This window comes from Salmo trutta, unplaced genomic scaffold (assembly GCF_901001165.1).
Source record: "Salmo trutta unplaced genomic scaffold, fSalTru1.1, whole genome shotgun sequence".
NCBI lineage: Eukaryota > Metazoa > Chordata > Actinopteri > Salmoniformes > Salmonidae > Salmo > Salmo trutta.
Genome location: NW_021822941.1, coordinates 3,910,808 through 3,930,472, shown reverse-complemented (window position 1 = coordinate 3,930,472; position 19,665 = coordinate 3,910,808). Strand labels below are relative to the sequence as shown.

General features: G+C 43.0%; 1 protein-coding gene across 1 annotated transcript in view; it reads right to left on the bottom strand.

The window, feature by feature from the left end:
* The window catches only part of frmpd1a (FERM and PDZ domain containing 1a), a 65,957-nt gene that overhangs the window by 8,711 nt on the left and 37,581 nt on the right, over positions 1–19,665 (bottom strand). Inside the window, exons 7-14 of the mRNA XM_029746413.1 lie at positions 18,378–18,482; positions 13,481–13,576; positions 11,222–11,347; positions 10,886–11,005; positions 10,348–10,484; positions 8,269–8,485; positions 7,032–7,214; positions 6,580–6,724 (exon numbers count right to left, since the gene is read on the bottom strand). Coding sequence (XP_029602273.1) covers positions 6,580–6,724; positions 7,032–7,214; positions 8,269–8,485; positions 10,348–10,484; positions 10,886–11,005; positions 11,222–11,347; positions 13,481–13,576; positions 18,378–18,482 — 1,129 coding nt within the window. The remainder of the gene's footprint in view (positions 1–6,579; positions 6,725–7,031; positions 7,215–8,268; positions 8,486–10,347; positions 10,485–10,885; positions 11,006–11,221; positions 11,348–13,480; positions 13,577–18,377; positions 18,483–19,665) is intronic.

Sequence of the window (19,665 nt, the reverse complement as noted above, 5' to 3'; positions counted from 1 at the left end):
GACACACAGACACAACCTAGTTCTACTGTCTGACACACAGATACAACCTAGTTCTACAGTCTGACAGACAGATACAACCTAGTTCTACAGTCTGACACACAGACACAACCTAGTTCTACTGTCTGACACACAGACACAACCTAGTTCTACTGTCTGACACACAGACACAACCAAGTTCTACTGTCTGACACACAGATACAACCTAGTTCTACAGTCTGTCACACAGATACAACCTAGTTCTACAGTCTGACACACAGATACAACCTAGTTCTACAGTCTGACACACAGACACAACCTAGTTCTACTGTCTGACAGACAGATACAACCTAGTTCTACTGCTGACACACAGATACAGCCTAGTTCTACTGTCTGACACACAGATACAACCTAGTTCTACTGTCTGACACACAGATACAACCTAGTTCTACTGTCTGACACACAGATACAACCTAGTTCTACTGTCTGACACACAGATACAACCTAGTTCTACAGTCTGACACACAGATACAACCTAGGTCTACAGTCTGACACACAGATACAACCTAGTTCTACTGTCTGACACACAGATACAACCTAGTTCTACAGTCTGACACACAGATACAACCTAGTTCTACTGTCTGACACACAGATACAACCTAGTTCTACTGTCTGACACACAGATACAACCTAGTTCTACAGTCTGACACACAGATACAACCTAGTTCTACAGTCTGACACACAGACACAACCTAGTTCTACTGTCTGACAGACAGATACAACCTAGTTCTACTGCTGACACACAGATACAACCTAGTTCTACTGTCTGACACACAGATACAACCTAGTTCTACTGTCTGACACACAGATACAACCTAGTTCTACTGTCTGACAGACAGATACAACCTAGTTCTACTGTCTGACACACAGATACAACCTAGTTCTACTGTCTGACACACAGATACAACCTTGTTCTACTGTCTGACACACAGATACAACCTAGTTCTACAGTCTGACACACAGATACAACCTCGTTCTACTGTCTGACACACAGATACAACCTAGTTCTACAGTCTGACACACAGATACAACCTAGTTCTACAGTCTGACACACAGATAAAACCTTGTTGTACAGTCTGACACACAGAAACAACCTAGTTCTACTGTCTGACAGACAGATACAACCTAGTTCTACAGTCTGACACACAGATACAACCTAGTTCTACAGTCTGACACACAGAAACAACCTAGTTCTACTGTCTGACAGACAGATACAACCTAGTTATACTGCTGACACACAGATACAACCTAGTTCTACTGTCTGACACACAGATACAACCTAGTTCTACTGTCTGACACACAGATACAACCTAGTTCTACAGTCTGACACACAGATACAACCTAGTTCTACAGTCTGACACACAGATACAACCTAGTTCTACTGTCTGACAGACAGATACAACCTAGTTCTACTGTCTGACAGACAGATACAACCTAGTTCTACTGTCTGACACACAGATACAACCTAGTTCTACTGTCTGACAGACAGATACAACCTAGTTCTACTGCTGACACACAGATACAACCTAGTTCTACTGTCTGACACACAGATACAACCTAGTTCTACTGTCTGACACACAGATACAACCTCGTTCTACTGTCTGACACACAGATACAACCTAGTTCTACAGTCTGACACACAGATACAACCTAGTTCTACTGTCTGACAGACAGATACAACCTAGTTCTACTGTCTGACACACAGATACAACCTAGTTCTACTGTTTGACACACAGATACAACCTAGTTCTATTGTCTGACACACAGATACAACCTAGTTCTACTGTCTGACACACAGATACAACCTAGTTCTACTGTCTGACAGACAGATACAACCTAGTTCTACTGCTGACACACAGATACAACCCAGTTCTACTGTCTGACACACAGATACAACCTAGTTCTACTGTCTGACAGACAGATACAACCTAGTTCTACTGCTGACACACAGATACAACCTCGTTCTACTGTCTGACAAACAGAAACAACCTAGTTCTACTGTCTGACACACAGATACAACCTAGTTCTACAGTCTGACACACAGATACAACCTAGTTCTACAGTCTGACACACAGATACAACCTAGTTCTACAGTCTGACACACAGACACAACCTAGTTCTACTGTCTGACAGACAGATACAACCTAGTTCTACTGCTGACACAAAGATACAACCTAGTTCTACAGTCTGACACACAGACACAACCTAGTTCTACTGTCTGACACACAGATACAACCTAGTTCTACTGTCTGACAGACAGATACAACCTAGTTCTACTGCTGACACACAGATACAACCTAGTTCTACTGTCTGACACACAGATACAACCTAGTTCTACTGTCTGACACACAGATACAACCTCGTTCTACTGTCTGACACACAGATACAACCTAGTTCTACAGTCTGACACACAGATACAACCTAGTTCTACTGTCTGACAGACAGATACAACCTAGTTCTACTGTCTGACACACAGATACAACCTAGTTCTACTGTTTGACACACAGATACAACCTAGTTCTACTGTCTGACACACAGATACAACCTAGTTCTACTGTCTGACACACAGATACAACCTAGTTCTACTGTCTGACAGACAGATACAACCTAGTTCTACTGCTGACACACAGATACAACCCAGTTCTACTGTCTGACACACAGATACAACCTAGTTCTACTGTCTGACAGACAGATACAACCTAGTTCTACTGCTGACACACAGATACAACCTCGTTCTACTGTCTGACACACAGATACAACCTAGTTCTACTGTCTGACACACAGATACAACCTAGTTCTACAGTCTGACACACAGATACAACCTAGTTCTACAGTCTGACACACAGATACAACCTAGTTCTACAGTCTGACACACAGACACAACCTAGTTCTACTGTCTGACACACAGACACAACCTAGTTCTACTGTCTGACACACAGATACAACCTAGTTCTACAGTCTGACAGACAGATACAACCTAGTTCTACAGTCTGACACACAGACACAACCTAGTTCTACTGTCTGACACACAGACACAACCTAGTTCTACTGTCTGACACACAGACACAACCAAGTTCTACTGTCTGACACACAGATACAACCTAGTTCTACAGTCTGACACACAGATACAACCTAGTTCTACAGTCTGACACACAGATACAACCTAGTTCTACAGTCTGACACACAGACACAACCTAGTTCTACTGTCTGACAGACAGATACAACCTAGTTCTACTGCTGACACACAGATACAGCCTAGTTCTACTGTCTGACACACAGATACAACCTAGTTCTACTGTCTGACACACAGATACAACCTAGTTCTACTGTCTGACACACAGATACAACCTAGTTCTACTGTCTGACACACAGATACAACCTAGTTCTACTGTCTGACACACAGATACAACCTAGGTCTACAGTCTGACACACAGATACAACCTAGTTCTACTGTCTGACACACAGATACAACCTAGTTCTACAGTCTGACACACAGATACAACCTAGTTCTACTGTCTGACACACAGATACAACCTAGTTCTACTGTCTGACACACAGATACAACCTAGTTCTACAGTCTGACACACAGATACAACCTAGTTCTACAGTCTGACACACAGACACAACCTAGTTCTACTGTCTGACAGACAGATACAACCTAGTTCTACTGCTGACACACAGATACAACCTAGTTCTACTGTCTGACACACAGATACAACCTAGTTCTACTGTCTGACACACAGATACAACCTAGTTCTACAGTCTGACACACAGATACAACCTAGTTCTACTGTCTGACACACAGATACAACCTAGTTCTACTGTCTGACACACAGATACAACCTAGTTCTACAGTCTGACACACAGACACAACCTAGTTCTACAGTCTGACACACAGACACAACCTAGTTCTACTGTCTGACAGACAGATACAACCTAGTTCTACTGCTGACACACAGATACAACCTAGTTCTACTGTCTGACACACAGATACAACCTAGTTCTACTGTCTGACACACAGATACAACCTAGTTCTACTGTCTGACAGACAGATACAACCTAGTTCTACTGTCTGACACACAGATACAACCTAGTTCTACTGTCTGACACACAGATACAACCTAGTTCTACTGTCTGACACACAGATACAACCTAGTTCTACAGTCTGACACACAGATACAACCTCGTTCTACTGTCTGACACACAGATACAACCTAGTTCTACAGTCTGACACACAGATACAACCTAGTTCTACAGTCTGACACACAGATACAACCTTGTTGTACAGTCTGACACACAGAAACAACCTAGTTCTACTGTCTGACAGACAGATACAACCTAGTTCTACAGTCTGACACACAGATACAACCTAGTTCTACAGTCTGACACACAGAAACAACCTAGTTCTACTGTCTAACAGACAGATACAACCTAGTTATACTGCTGACACACAGATACAACCTAGTTCTACTGTCTGACACACAGATACAACCTAGTTCTACTGTCTGACACACAGATACAACCTAGTTCTACAGTCTGACACACAGATACAATCTAGTTCTACAGTCTGACACACAGATACAACCTAGTTCTACTGTCTGACAGACAGATACAACCTAGTTCTACTGTCTGACAGACAGATACAACCTAGTTCTACTGTCTGACACACAGATACAACCTAGTTCTACTGTCTGACAGACAGATACAACCTAGTTCTACTGCTGACACACAGATACAACCTAGTTCTACTGTCTGACACACAGATACAACCTAGTTCTACTGTCTGACACACAGATACAACCTCGTTCTACTGTCTGACACACAGATACAACCTAGTTCTACAGTCTGACACACAGATACAACCTAGTTCTACTGTCTGACAGACAGATACAACCTAGTTCTACTGTCTGACACACAGATACAACCTAGTTCTACTGTTTGACACACAGATACAACCTAGTTCTATTGTCTGACACACAGATACAACCTAGTTCTACTGTCTGACACACAGATACAACCTAGTTCTACTGTCTGACAGACAGATACAACCTAGTTCTACTGCTGACACACAGATACAACCCAGTTCTACTGTCTGACACACAGATACAACCTAGTTCTACTGTCTGACAGACAGATACAACCTAGTTCTACTGCTGACACACAGATACAACCTCGTTCTACTGTCTGACACACAGATACAACCTAGTTCTACTGTCTGACACACAGATACAACCTAGTTCTACAGTCTGACACACAGATACAACCTAGTTCTACAGTCTGACACACAGATACAACCTAGTTCTACAGTCTGACACACAGACACAACCTAGTTCTACTGTCTGACAGACAGATACAACCTAGTTCTACTGCTGACACAAAGATACAACCTAGTTCTACTGTCTGACACACAGATAGAACCTAGTTCTACTGTCTGACACACAGATAGAACCTAGTTCTACTGTCTGACACACAGATACAACCTAGTTCTACTGTCTGACACACAGATACAACCTAGTTCTACTGTCTGACACACAGATACAACCTAGTTCTACTGTCTGACACACAGATACAACCTAGTTCTACTATCTGACACACAGATACAATCTAGTTCTACAGTCTGACACACAGATACAATCTAGTTCTACTGTCTGACACACAGATACAACCTAGTTCTACTGTCTGACACACAGATACAACCTAGTTCTACTGCTGACACACAGATACAACCTAGTTCTACTGTCTGACACACAGATAGAACCTAGTTCTACTGTCTGACACACAGATACAACCTAGTTCTACTGTCTGACACACAGATACAACCTAGTTCTACTATCTGACACACAGATACAATCTAGTTCTACAGTCTGACACACAGATACAATCTAGTTCTACTGTCTGACACACAGATACAACCTAGTTCTACTGTCTGACACACAGATACAACCTAGTTCTACTGTCTGACACACAGATACAATCTAGTTCTACTGTCTGACACACAGATACAACCTAGTTCTACTGTCTGACACACAGATACAACCTAGTTCTACTGTCTGACACACAGACACAACCTAGTTCTACTGTCTGACACACAGATACAACCTAGTTCTACAGTCTGACAGACAGATACAACCTAGTTCTACTGTCTGACACACAGATACAATCTAGTTCTACTGTCTGACACACATATACAACCTAGTTCTACTGTCTGACACACAGATACAACCTAGTTCTACTGTCTGACACACAGACACAACCTAGTTCTACTGTCTGACACAGATACAACCTAGTTCTACTGTCTCCTTCTTTTCTCTTCAACTATCTAATTATTTAAACATTCTAAACTGATATTATTACATTGGCAGATGTCAACTCAACAATTCAAAATCTTTATTGAAAATACATGGCACTTTTCAATTCCTTAATTGACTGAAAGGACCCTGTCCCTGTTGTGAATAGCCTGGTAGTGGGGTGGTATCGTACCTTCCTCAGCAGAGACTTGGTGTGTGTGTGTGTGTGTGTTTGTGTTCGTCTGTGGTAGCATACCCTCCTCGGCGGACACGCGGTGCTGCTTGGCGTCCTGTGTCCAGGGGAAGATGATGAGGCTGGGGTCCACTAGGGCACGACAGTACCCTGCCACCAGACAGGACAGTTCCTTAGCTGCTACTGACTCCAACAACAGGGTGATAGGCTGGGGAGAGGAGGAGAGGAACAAGGGACAAGAGAAGAGGAGGAGAGGATAGAAGGAGGGGGAAGAAAGAGAGGAGGAGAGGAGGGAGGGAGAAGAGAGAGAGAAGGGAGGGGAGTAGAGGAGAGCAGAGCAGAGGAGGTCAGGGGAGAGAAGACGAGGCTTCAGTGATAAAAACACGTCTTTCAGTAGTAGGAAACTAGCTTTTGGGGAAATTGGCTTTGTAGGGTGTGTCTGTGTCTGTGTGTGTGTGTGTGTGTGTGTCTGCTAGTCCGTGCATGCATGTCTGTGTTTGTGTATCATACCGTACCTTGATGTCCTGTAGATATATCTTGACCAGACTAACACGGTCAGACTCTGGCAGCAGCTCTATGCGTGTGATACTGCTGAACTCTGTGAGTGTGGTCATGATGCTCAGTTTGTGGTTCACCACCTGACTGATACCGTACCGCGACCCCACCAACAGGGTCACCATCGACTCTCTGTCCTGGAGCTATGGAGAGAGAGAGAGAGAGAAAGAGGGGGAGAGAAGAGAGGGAGAAGAGAGAGAATGAAGTTCTCATAGACAGTTGAGGTCAGTTGACCGTTTTTCTCGCCTAGATCTGTGGGTAAGGGAGGTGCATCGTGTTAGTACTGAAGATCCATGTGGTTTCTCCCTTAGATCTCTGGGTAAGGGTGGTGCATCATGGGAGTACTGAAGATCCAGGTGCTGTGGCCACCTAATTTCCGCCCCAACAACCAGCACTTCCCAACTCAAGGTGTAACTTTGGCCTGAAAACATGGCACTCCCTGGCCACACCACCAGGGGGTGCAAAAATAGAATAATTAATAGCTCTGTCATCCCCACTGAAACCCATCATATCCTGTCAGTAGAAAGAGATGAATAGAGAGGTACTGTAGCTCTGTCCTCCCCACTGAAACACATTATATCCTGGCAGTAGACAGAGATGAATAGAGAGAGAGAGACACCATGACAGGGATACGTTGGTAGAGATAAATAGCAGTAGAGATGAATACATCATGCACTGACAAAGAGAAATAGAGAGATAATATAATCCTTCAAATTGGTGCTGAGCGACTACCATCATGATATAGACAGAGATAACTAGAGATAGATAGAGCTAATCTCTCTCCTACCATCATGATATAGACAGAGATAACTAGAGATAGATAGAGCTAATCTCTCTCCTACCATCATTATATAGACAGAGATAACTAGAGATAGAAGGAGCTAATCTCCTACCATCATGATATAGACAGAGATAACTAGACAGCGGTAATCTCTCCTCTACCATCATGGCAGAGCTACAGAGATAACTAGATAGAGGTAATCTCTCTCCTACCATCATGGTGGAGAAACAGCGATAACTAGATAGAGGTAATCTCTCCACTACCATCATGGCAGAGATACAGAGATAACTAGATAGAGGTAATCTCTCTCCTACCATCATGGTAGAGATACAGAGATAACTAGATGGAGGTAATCTCTCCACTACCATCATGGCAGAGATACAGAGATAACTAGACAGAGGTAATCTCTCTCCTACCATCATGGTGGCGCTGAAGGACTTCCCGCCGAAGGACTTAAGGTCACACAGCTCCTCCAGGTAGTTAATCTTCGCCTGATTGGCCGACAGCACCTTCTGCTTTGGCTCCTGTGACTGGCTTTTCTTCATGTGATAGCCAATGGCCTTTCTCAGATCCTTCTCCCTCATGTTCCTCAGGAGAGTTGAAGAGATAAAGTTCTCAATGCCCCAACTTTTACTGTAGAGAAGATAGAGGGAATATGATCAGCTGTAATGTTCTGTTCTAATAGAGGGAATATGATCAGCTGAAATGTTCTGTTCTAATAGAGGGAAAATTATCAGCTGAAATGTTCTGTTCTAATAGAGGGAATATGATCAGCTGTAATGTTCTGTTCTAATAGAGGGAATAAGATCAGCTGTAATGTCCTGTTCTGTTCTAATAGAGGGAATATGATCAGCTGTAATGTTCTGTTCTAATAGAGGGAATAAGATCAGCTGTAATGTTCTGTTCTAATAGAGGGAATATGATCAGCTGTAATGTTCTGTTCTAATAGAGGGAATATGATCAGCTGTAATGTTCTGTTCTAATAGAGGGAATATGATCAGCTGTAATGTTCTGTTCTAATAGAGGGAATAAGATCAGCTGTAACGTTCTGTTCTGTTCTAATAGAGGGAACATGATCAGCTGTAATGTTCTGTTCTAATATAGGGAATATGATCAGCTGTAATGTTCTGTTCTAATAGAGGGAATAAGATCAGCTGTAATGTTCTGTTCTAATAGAGGGAATATGATCAGCTGTAATGTTCTGTTCTAATAGAGGGAAAATGATCAGCTGTAATGTTCTGTTCTAATAGAGGGAATATGATCAGCTGTAATGTTCTGTTCTAATAGAGGGAATATGATCAGCTGTAATGTTCTGTTCTAATAGAGGGAATATGATCAGCTGTAATGTTCTGTTCTAATAGAGGGAATATGATCAGCTGTAATGTTCTGTTCTAATAGAGGGAATATGATCAGCTGTAATGTTCTGTTCTGTTCTAATAGAGGGAATATGATCAGCTGTAATGTTCTGTTCTAATAGAGGGAATATGATCAGCTGTAATGTTCTGTTCTAATAGAGGGAATATGATCAGCTGAAATGTTCTGTTCTAATAGAGGGAATATGATCAGCTGAAATGATCTGTTCTAATAGAGGGAATATGATCAGCTGTAATGTTCTGTTCTAATAGAGGGAAAATTATCAGCTGTAATGTTCTGTTCTAATAGAGGGAATATGATCAGCTGTAATGTTCTGTTCTGTTCTAATAGAGGGAATATGATCAGCTGTAATGTTCTGTTCTAATAGAGGGAATATGATCAGCTGTAATGTTCTGTTCAAATAGAGGGAATATGATCAGCTGTAATGTTCTGTTCTAATAGAGGGAATAAGATCAGCTGTAATGTTCTGTTCTATTCTAATAGAGGGAATATGATCAGCTGTAATGTTCTGTTCTAATAGAGGGAATATGATCAGCTGTAATGTTCTGTTCTAATAGAGGGAAAATGATCAGCTGTAATGTTCTGTTCTAATAGAGGGAATATGATCAGCTGTAATGTTCTGTTCTAATAGAGGGAATATGATCAGCTGTAATGTGTTCTAATAGAGGGAATATGATCAGCTGTAATGTTCTGTTCTAATAGAGGGAAAATGATCAGCTGTAATGTTCTGTTCTAATAGAGGGAATAAGATCAGCTGTAACGTTTTGTTCTGTTCTAATAGAGGGAACATGATCAGCTGTAATGTCCTGTTCTGTTCTAATAGAGGGAATATGATCAGCTGTAACGTTCTGTTCTGTTCTAATAGAGGGAATATGATCAGCTGTAATGTTCTGTTCTAATAGAGGGAATATGATCAGCTGTAATGTTCTGTTTTAATAGAGGGAATATGATCAGCTGTAATGTTCTGTTCTAATAGAGGGAATATGATCAGCTGTAATGTTCTGTTCTAATAGAGGGAATATGATCAGCTGTAATGTTGTGTTCTAATAGAGGGAATATGATCAGCTGTAATGTTGTGTTCTAATAGAGGGAATAAGATCAGCGGGACGTGAGGGACGTACGTGATGATCTTGAGTTTGGTCCGAGGTGACTGTCCACAGCTGGCTAGTCTCTCCTGTATGTGCAGGGCTGCCAGACGCAGGGCCGTGTTGCAACGCATCTCCACCGCAAAACGCTCCTGTAGCACGTCATTTATACCCTACACACACACACACACACACACACACACACACACACACATACACACACACGGTGATGTTACACACAAACACACACACACAAACACACACGGTGATGTTACACACACAAACACACACACACAAACACACAGTGATGTTACAAACACACACACACACACACACACAGGACACACACACACACGTAGTGATGTTACACACAAACACACACACACACAAACACACACACACACGTAGGGTAGTTACACACACGTACTCACATATATTCACATCCATGTTATGCAACCTCCCCTCCTCACACACACACACACACACACACACACACACACACACACACACACACACACACACACACACACACACACACACACACACACACACACACACACACACATACACCTACCTGCAGGTAGAGGTACTGGAAGGCAGTGGGGTCGTCTTGTAACAGGTGCTCAGGTTCTCTGGGTATAAAACACACTCTGAACAGACACCTGTAGTCATGGACTTCCTTCTGTTGAACCACCTGGAGATGGACAGAGAGGGGGGGTGTGAGTGTAACGGATGTATCCTGTCCTCGTTATGGAGTCACAGTAGTTTAGTGATGCTATCCTTTGTGTGTGTGTGTGTGTGTGTGTGTGTGTGTGTGTGTGTGTGTGTGTGTGTGTGTGTGTGTGTGTGTGTGTGTGTGTGTGTGTGTGTGTGTGTGTGTGTGTGTGTGTGTGTGTGTGTATATATATACCTGTTGTATCCTCTCCTCTTCATGTAGTAACAGTAGTTTACTGATGCTATACTTCTGTTCCAGAACCAGAGAGAAGTGTTCAATACGAGACAGAGACAGTTTCTCCTTCAGGGTCATCACTATGTCCTGGGAAGAACCAGAGAGAACAGGAGACAGGGTCATCACTATGTCCTGGGAGGAACCAGAGAGAACAGGAGACAGGGTCATCACTATGTCCTGGGAGGAACCAGAGAGAACAGGAGACAGGGTCTTCACTATGTCCTGGGAAGAACCAGAGAGAACAGGCGACATGGTCATCACTATGTCCTGGGAAGAACCAGAGAGAACAGGAGACAGGGTCATCACTATGTCCTGGGAGGAACCAGAGAGAACAGGAGACAGGGTCATCACTATGTCCTGGGAGGAACCAGAGAGAACAGGAGACAGGGTCATCACTATGTCCTGGGAGGAACCAGAGAGAACAGGAGACAGGGTCATCACTATGTCCTGGGAGGAACCAGAGAGAACAGGAGACATGGTCATCACTATGTCCTGGGAGGAACCAGAGAGAACAGGAGACAGGGTCATCACTATGTCCTGGGAAGAACCAGAGAGAACAGGAGACAGGGTCATCACTATGTCCTGGGAGGAACCAGAGAGAACAGGAGACAGGGTCATCCCTATGTCCTGGGAGGAACCAGAGAGAACAGGAGACAGGGTCATCACTATGTCCTGGGAGGAACCAGAGAGAACAGGAGACAGGGTCATCACTATGTCCTGGGAGGAACCAGAGAGAACAGGAGACAAGACACTGGTTTGTTAGGCCAGTTAAACTATATGGTTGAGGTCAATTGGAATTTCAGTTGACTTGCTGAATGGACTACATTGAAAGGTCTGTAGAATAGGGTGTAACAGTATACAGTATGTACACAGTCAGTCAGTAAGTCTATTGTCCAAGCCAGGACGGCCTGGAGGAGTCTTTTGTCTGAGCCAGGACGACCTGTAGAGGGGGAGTCTATTGTCTGAGCCAGGACGGCCCATGGAGGAGGAGTCTATTGTCTGAGCCAGGACAGCCTGTAGAGGAGGAGTCTATTGTCTGAGCCAGGACGGCCCATGGAGGAGGAGTCTATTGTCTGAGCCAGGACAGCCTGTAGAGGGGGAGTCTATTGTCTGAGCCAGGACGGCCCATGGAGGAGGAGTCTATTGTCTGAGCCAGGACAGCCTGTAGAGGAGGAGTCTATTGTCTGAGCCAGGACAGCCTGTAGAGGAGGAGTCTATTGTCTGAGCCAGGACAGCCTGTAGAGGAGGAGTCTATTGTCTGAGCCAGAACTGCCCATGGAGGAGGAGTCTATTGTCTGAGCCAGGACAGCCCATGGAGGAGGAGTCTATTGTCTGAGCCAGGACGGCCTGTAGAGGGGGAGTCTATTGTCTGAGCCAGGACAGCCTGTAGAGGAGGAGTCTATTGTCTGAGCCAGGACAGCCTGTAGAGGAGGAGTCTATTGTCTGAGCCAGGACAGCCTGTAGAGGAGGAGTCTATTGTCTGAGCCAGGACAGCCTGTAGAGGAGGAGGAGTCTATTGTCTGAGCCAGGACAGCCTGTAGAGGAGGAGTCTATTGTCTGAGCCAGGACAGCCTGTAGAGGAGGAGGAGTCTATTGTCTGAGCCAGGACAGCCTGTAGAGGAGGAGTCTATATGTTTCTGTAGCATGAGACAGCTTGATGTTCATGTTCACCCCTGGACAGGACACTAATAGACAGTATTTTTAAACAGTTTTTTCTCATTTAACTAGGCAAGTCAGTTAAGAACAAATTCTTATTTACAATGACGGCCTAGGGACTGTGGGTTAACTGCCTTGTTCAGGGGCAGAACAACAGAGTTTTATTTTGTGAGCTCGGGGATTCGATCTAGCAACCTTTTGGTTACTGGCCCAACGCGCCCCAGTATAGTTCCTTAACAAATCAAATCAAATTTTATTGGTCACATACACAAATTTAGCAGATGTTATTTCGGGTGTAGTGAAATGCTTGTGTTCATAGCTCCAACAGTGCAGTGGCATATAACAATTCACAACTATACACACAAATCTAAAAGTAAAATAATGGAATTAAGAAATGTATAAATAAATATTTGGTTGAATATGGTGTCGAAGCAGTGTGGTATCATATAGTAAAATAAAGTTATCTTAACAAGGGTGTTGGGCCTTGGTCTGTCTATTATATTAGTAGTATCACCAGGATTATACTTATAATATGATACTGTAGTATGTGTATGATATAGTTACCTTGACAGTGGTGTTGGGTTCAAACTTGAAGGCCTTGGTCTGTCCGTTCTCCAGATACACCTTTAGAACGTTGGGGAGGAAGAGCAGCGAGTTGCCCTGGAAACCAGAATAATCAGGAAATAAGGGTGTGTTATTATTAGCTAAATACTTTACTGGTATCAGATAAATATTAGAGAAGGGGGGGACAAATAAGTGTTTTGAAAGGTAAGCTACCTGAGCTTGTGGTGATGACAGCTCAGCTAACATTAAACACTCTGAATGACTCCCAAATGGCACTCAATAATGGTTTTTCTAAGTTCTTCTAAGTTCTTTGAACAACCTTAGGGTTCTTGGCACTGAAAATTGCCCCCAAAAAGGTTCTTCCAAGAACCCCATAGGAGGTGGGCTTCATCAAGGAACCTCGTTAGTTGGTGGGGGTTCTTGCAGGAACCTAACTGCCCAACTGAAACGTTTGGATTTTAATTTGAAAGGACAGCATGTGTAGGAACTTAATTGAACAATGTAAAGATCTCCTCAATTTAAGGTATTGATATTGTTTTATGATGATACCATCTATCTTTTCATATTTGTTTATGTCATTTTTGGATCATAATAAACACTAAAAACTAAAATATTGTGTTATTGTTGTGCGTATTATTATTAATAATAATAGTATTTTGTTGTTGTTGTTGAGGATACATTAAAAGGGGTTATATGAAGAACCCCTAAAGGACGCTCCAGGAACCTTTACGTTTTAGAGTGGATGTCTGCCTCTCTCTCTGTCTCTCAATTTCTATTTCACATTAAGGGCTTTATTGGCATGGCAAACATATGTTTACATAGCCAAAGCAAGTGCAATAAATAATAAACAACAAAAAATGAACTGTAAACATTACACTTACAAAAGTTCCAGAAGAATAAAGACATGCATCATTTGGTGTTTTACGTTGTACATTTTAGCAGAATTCTGCATGCAGAGTGTCAATATGGTGTTTGTCCCATTTTGTGAATTCTTGGTTGGTGAGCGGACCCCAGAGCTCACAACCATAAAGGGCAAAGGGTTCTATAACTCATTCAAGTATTTTTAGCAAGATCCTTGGTATGTTGAATTTTATGTTCCTGTTGATGACATAGTAGGCACTTCTTGCCTTGTCTCTCAGATCGTTCACAGCTTTGTAGAAGTTACCTGTGGTGCTGATGTTTAGGCCGAGATATGTACAGTTGAAGTCGGAAATTTACAAACACTTAGGTTGGAGTCATTAAAACTCATTTTTCAACCACTCCACAAATTTCTTGTTAAACAAACTATAGTTTTGGCAAGTCGGTTAGGACATCTACTTTGTGCGCACGACACAAGTCATTTTCCCAACAATTGTTCACTTAAAATTCACTGTATCACAATTCCAGTGGGTCAGACGTTTACAAACACTAAGTAGACTGTGCCTTTAAACAGCCTGAAAAATTCCAGAAAATGATGTCATGGCTTTAGAAGCTTCTGATTGGCTAATTGAAAGCATTTGAGTCTTTGGAGGTGTACCTGTGGATGTATTTCAAGGCCTACCTTCAAACTCAGTGCCTCTTTGCTTGACATCATATGAAAATCAAAACAAATAGCCAAGACCTCAACAAAAGAAATTGTTTTTATTTTCAGTCTGAACGAAAACAGGGTTTCCCGGTCGGAATATTATCGCTTTTTTACGAGAAAAATTGCATAAAAATTGCCGGGCGCGTCACCCTTCTTTACCCTTCGGATAGTGTCTTGAGCGCACAACAAAACACCGCTATTTGGATATAACTATGGATTATTTGGAACCAAACCAACATTTGTTATTGAAGTAGAAGTCCTGGGAGTGCATTCTGATGAAGAACAGCAAAGGTAATCCAATTTTTCTAATAGTAAATCTGAGTTTGGTGAGTACCAAACTTGGTGGGTGTCAAAATAGCTAGCCATGATGGCCGGGCTATCTACTCAGAATATTGCAAAATGTGCTTTCACCGAAAAACTATTTTAAAATCGGACACCGCGATTGCATAAAGGAGTTCTGTATCTATAATTCCTAAAATAATTGTTATGTTTTTTGTGAACGTTTATCGTGAGTAATTTAGTAAATTCACCGGAAGTGTTCGGTGGGAATGCTAGTTCTGAACATCACATGCTAATGTAAAAAGCTGGTTTTTGATATAAATATGAACTTGATTGAACAAAACATGCATGTATTGTATAACATAATGTCCTAGGAGTGTCATCTGATGAAGATCATCAAAGGTCAGTGCTGCATTTAGCTGTGGTTTTGTTTTTTTGTGACATTATATGCTAGCTTGAAAAACGGGTGTCTGATTATTTCTGGCTGGGTACTCTGCTGACATAATCTAATGTTTTGCTTTCGCTGTAAAGCCTTTTTGAAATCGGACAGTGTGGTTAGATAAAGGAGAGTCTTATCTTTAAAATGGTGTAAAATAGTCATATGTTTGAAAAATTGAAGTTTTCGGATTTTCGAGGAGTTTGTATTTCGCGCCACGCCTATCATTGGATATTGGAGCAGGTGTTCCGCTAGCGGAACGTCTAGATGTAAGGGTGTTGTAATGATGTGCAAACAGTCAAATAGTTAAAAATAAATCAACATAAATATAGGTTCTCTTTCTCTCTCTCTCTCTATATATATATATATATATATATATATATATGCCTCTCTGTCTTTCTCCATCTGTCTCTCTCTCTCTATATATATATCTGTCTTTCTCCATCTGTCTCTCTGTCTATTATACTGTGTTTTTCATGTTCCTCCTCTCACCCCCTCTCTCCCACTCTCTCCTCTTCCTCCCCCCTTTCAATACATTATTCTTCTGTAATCACAGCTGTTCTGAAGGGAATCAGACTGGCATTGATCCAACCACTCAATCTCTTCCTGTTGTTCTCTCTCTCTCGCTCTACCTCCCCTCTCATCTCTCTTTCATTCTCCCTCCACCTCTCTCTCTCTCTCGCTTTCTCTCTCTCCCTCCAACCCTTTCTCTCTCACTCTCTCTGTCACCACCCCTCTCGCTCCGCTCCCTCCCTCCACCCTTCTCTCTCTCTCTCTCTCTCTCCCCCTCCACCCTTCTCTCTCCGCTCCCCTCTAATCGTTAATAGTGTGTTTACACTGAGTATACAGAACATGAACAACACCTTCCTAACATTGAGTTGCACCCTCCCTTTGCCCTCAGAACAGCCTCAATTCATCAGGACATGGACTCTACAAGGTGTTGAAAGCGTTCCACAGGGATGCTGGCCCATGTTGACTCCAATGCTTCCCACAGTTGTTTCAAGTTGGATGGATGTCCTTTGGGTGATGAACCATTCTTGATACACACGAGAAACTATTGAGTGTGAAAAACCCAGCAGCGTTGCAGTTCTTGACACAAACTGGTGTTCCTGGCACCTACTACCAAACCCCGTTCAAAGGCACTTAAATCTGTTGTCTGGCCCATTCACCCTGTGAATGGTACACACACAATCCATGTTTCAATGGTCTCAAGGCTTGAAAATGATTCTCACCTGTCTTCTCCCGTCATCTACACTGATTGAAGTGGATTTAACAAGTGACATCAACAAGGGATCATATCTTTCACCTGGATTCACCTGGTCAGTCTATGTCATGGAAAGAGCAAGTTTTCCTAATGTTTTGTAAACTCAGCATATTCTTCTGTATTCAGGGAATCATCCAGCCCTCGATACGACCACTCTGTCTCTGGATGAGTCCCAAATGGAACCCTATATCCTATATGCCAAAGTTCTGGTCAACAGTAGTGCACTACATAGGGAATAGGGCTCTGGTCAACAGTAGTGCACTATATAGGGAATAGGGCTCTGGTCAACAGTAGTGCACTATTTAGGGAATAGGGCTCTGGTCAACAGGAGTGCACTATATAGGGAATAGGGCTCTGGTCAACAGTAGTACACTATATAGGGAATAGGGCTCTGGTCAACAGTAGTACACTATATAGGGAATAGGGCTCTGGTCAACAGTAGTGCACTATATAGGGAATAGGGCTCTGGTCAACAGTAGTACACTATATAGGGAATAGGGCTCTGGTCAACAGTAGTGCACTATATAGGGAATAGGGCTCTGGTCAACAGTAGTGCACTATATAGGGAATAGGGCTCTGGTCAACAGTAGTACACTATATAGGGAATAGGGCTCTGGTCAACAGTAGTGCACTATATAGGGAATAGGGCTCTGGTCAACAGTAGTGCACTATATAGGGAATAGGGCTCTGGTCAACAGTAGTGCACTATATAGGGAATAGGGCTCTGGTCAACAGTAGTGCACTATATAGGGAATAGGGCTCTGGTCAACAGTAGTGCACTATATAGGGAATAGGGCTCTGGTCAACAGTAGTGCACTATATAGGGAATAGGGCTCTGGTCAACAGTAGTGCACTATATAGGGAATAGGGCTCTGGTCAACAGTAGTGCACTATATAGGGAATAGGGCTCTGGTCAACAGTAGTGCACTATTTAGGGACTTGAGATGCAGCCTCTGTCTCTGGTCACTAGCGGAAGCTTGTGGTCCCCCCCCCTTATCTCAACCGTTCCTTTCTGTATGGAGTCCTCCAGGGAGAACCTTCCTCCTCACGTGTATTTACAGGAAAGGGACAGGACATCTAAACCACCGTGAACTGGGTTTCCAAGCCAAGCAGTGAGGATAGGGAGGAATATAGGGTTGTTACATGGCTGAGAGATAAACCACTTGTGACTAGCTACATACAGCAGTCATGTCAGCTCCATAAAGCATTTACAGACATGTCCATCTGGTGCTTTAAAAGTCACTACATAGAGTAGATTATACATGAATCCTGGACAGATATGACACAACAGCTTCATAAAGGGCTTATAACACGTCATGCATTGACAATAGGGTGTCATAAGAGTCTGACGTACCTGAGAGTGACTGTTGACCTCAACCTCCTCAGCAAAGCGAACTTTGACTGGGTTGGACCGGAGTTTAGCTCTCTTCTCTGGGGTGATGAAGGAAGACTTGGGTCCCTGAGAAACCACAGGAGGAGAAATTAGGACTTGGGTCCCTGAGAAACCACAGGAGGATAAATTAGGACTTGGGTCCCTGAGAAACCACAGGAGGATAAATTAGGACGTGGGTCCCTGAGAAACCACAGGAGGATAAATTAGGACTTGGGTCCCTGAGAAACCACAGGAGGATAAATTAGGACTTGGGTCCCTGAGAAACCACAGGAGGAGAAATTAGGACTTGGGTCCCTGAGAAACCACAGGAGGATAAATTAGGACTTGGGTCCCTGAGAAACCACAGGAGGATAAATTAGGACTTGGGTCCCTGAGAAACCACAGGAGGATAAATTAGGACTTGGGTCCCTGAGAAACCACAGGAGGAGAAATTAGGACTTGGGTCCCTGAGAAACCACAGGAGGATAAATTAGGACTTGGGTCCCTGAGAAACCACAGGAGGAGAAATTAGGACTTGGGTCCCTGAGAAACCACAGGAGGAGAAATTAGGACTTGGGTCCCTGAGAAACCACAGTAGGAGAAATTAGACAGAGTTTCCAAAAGGCACAAGGGTACAGACTGCAGAGCCTGTGGTTGACCTGTAATGCTCCCAGCATAGACAAATAACATACTCCTCTCCCTACCTGGGTTCAAACCCCTTCTCCTTCCTTCCTGTTGTGTCTGCCTCCTTCCTGTATCTCCATCTGTTTCTATACCTGTCTAAATAAAGTGTCAGCAAACCCTAAAAAATCTAGATCTGAAAACTAACAGGTAGTGGATATACAACAGAGCCTCAGAGACACTAATCTGACTGATCAACCCAACAGGCTGATATACAACAGAACCTCAGAGACACTAATCTGACTGATCAACCCAACAGGCTGATAAACAACAGAACCTCAGAGACACTAATCTGACTGATCAACCCAACAGGCTGATATACAACAGAACCTCAGAGACACTAATCTGACTGATCAACCCAACAGGCTGATAAACAACAGAACCTCAGAGACACTAATCTGACTGATCAACCCAACAGGCTGATAAACAACAGAACCTCAGAGACACTAATCTGACTGATCAACCCAACAGGCTGATAAACAACAGAACCTCAGAGACACTAATCTGACTGATCAACCCAACAGGCTGATAAACAACAGAACCTCAGAGACACTAATCTGACTGATCAACCCAACAGGCTGATAAACAA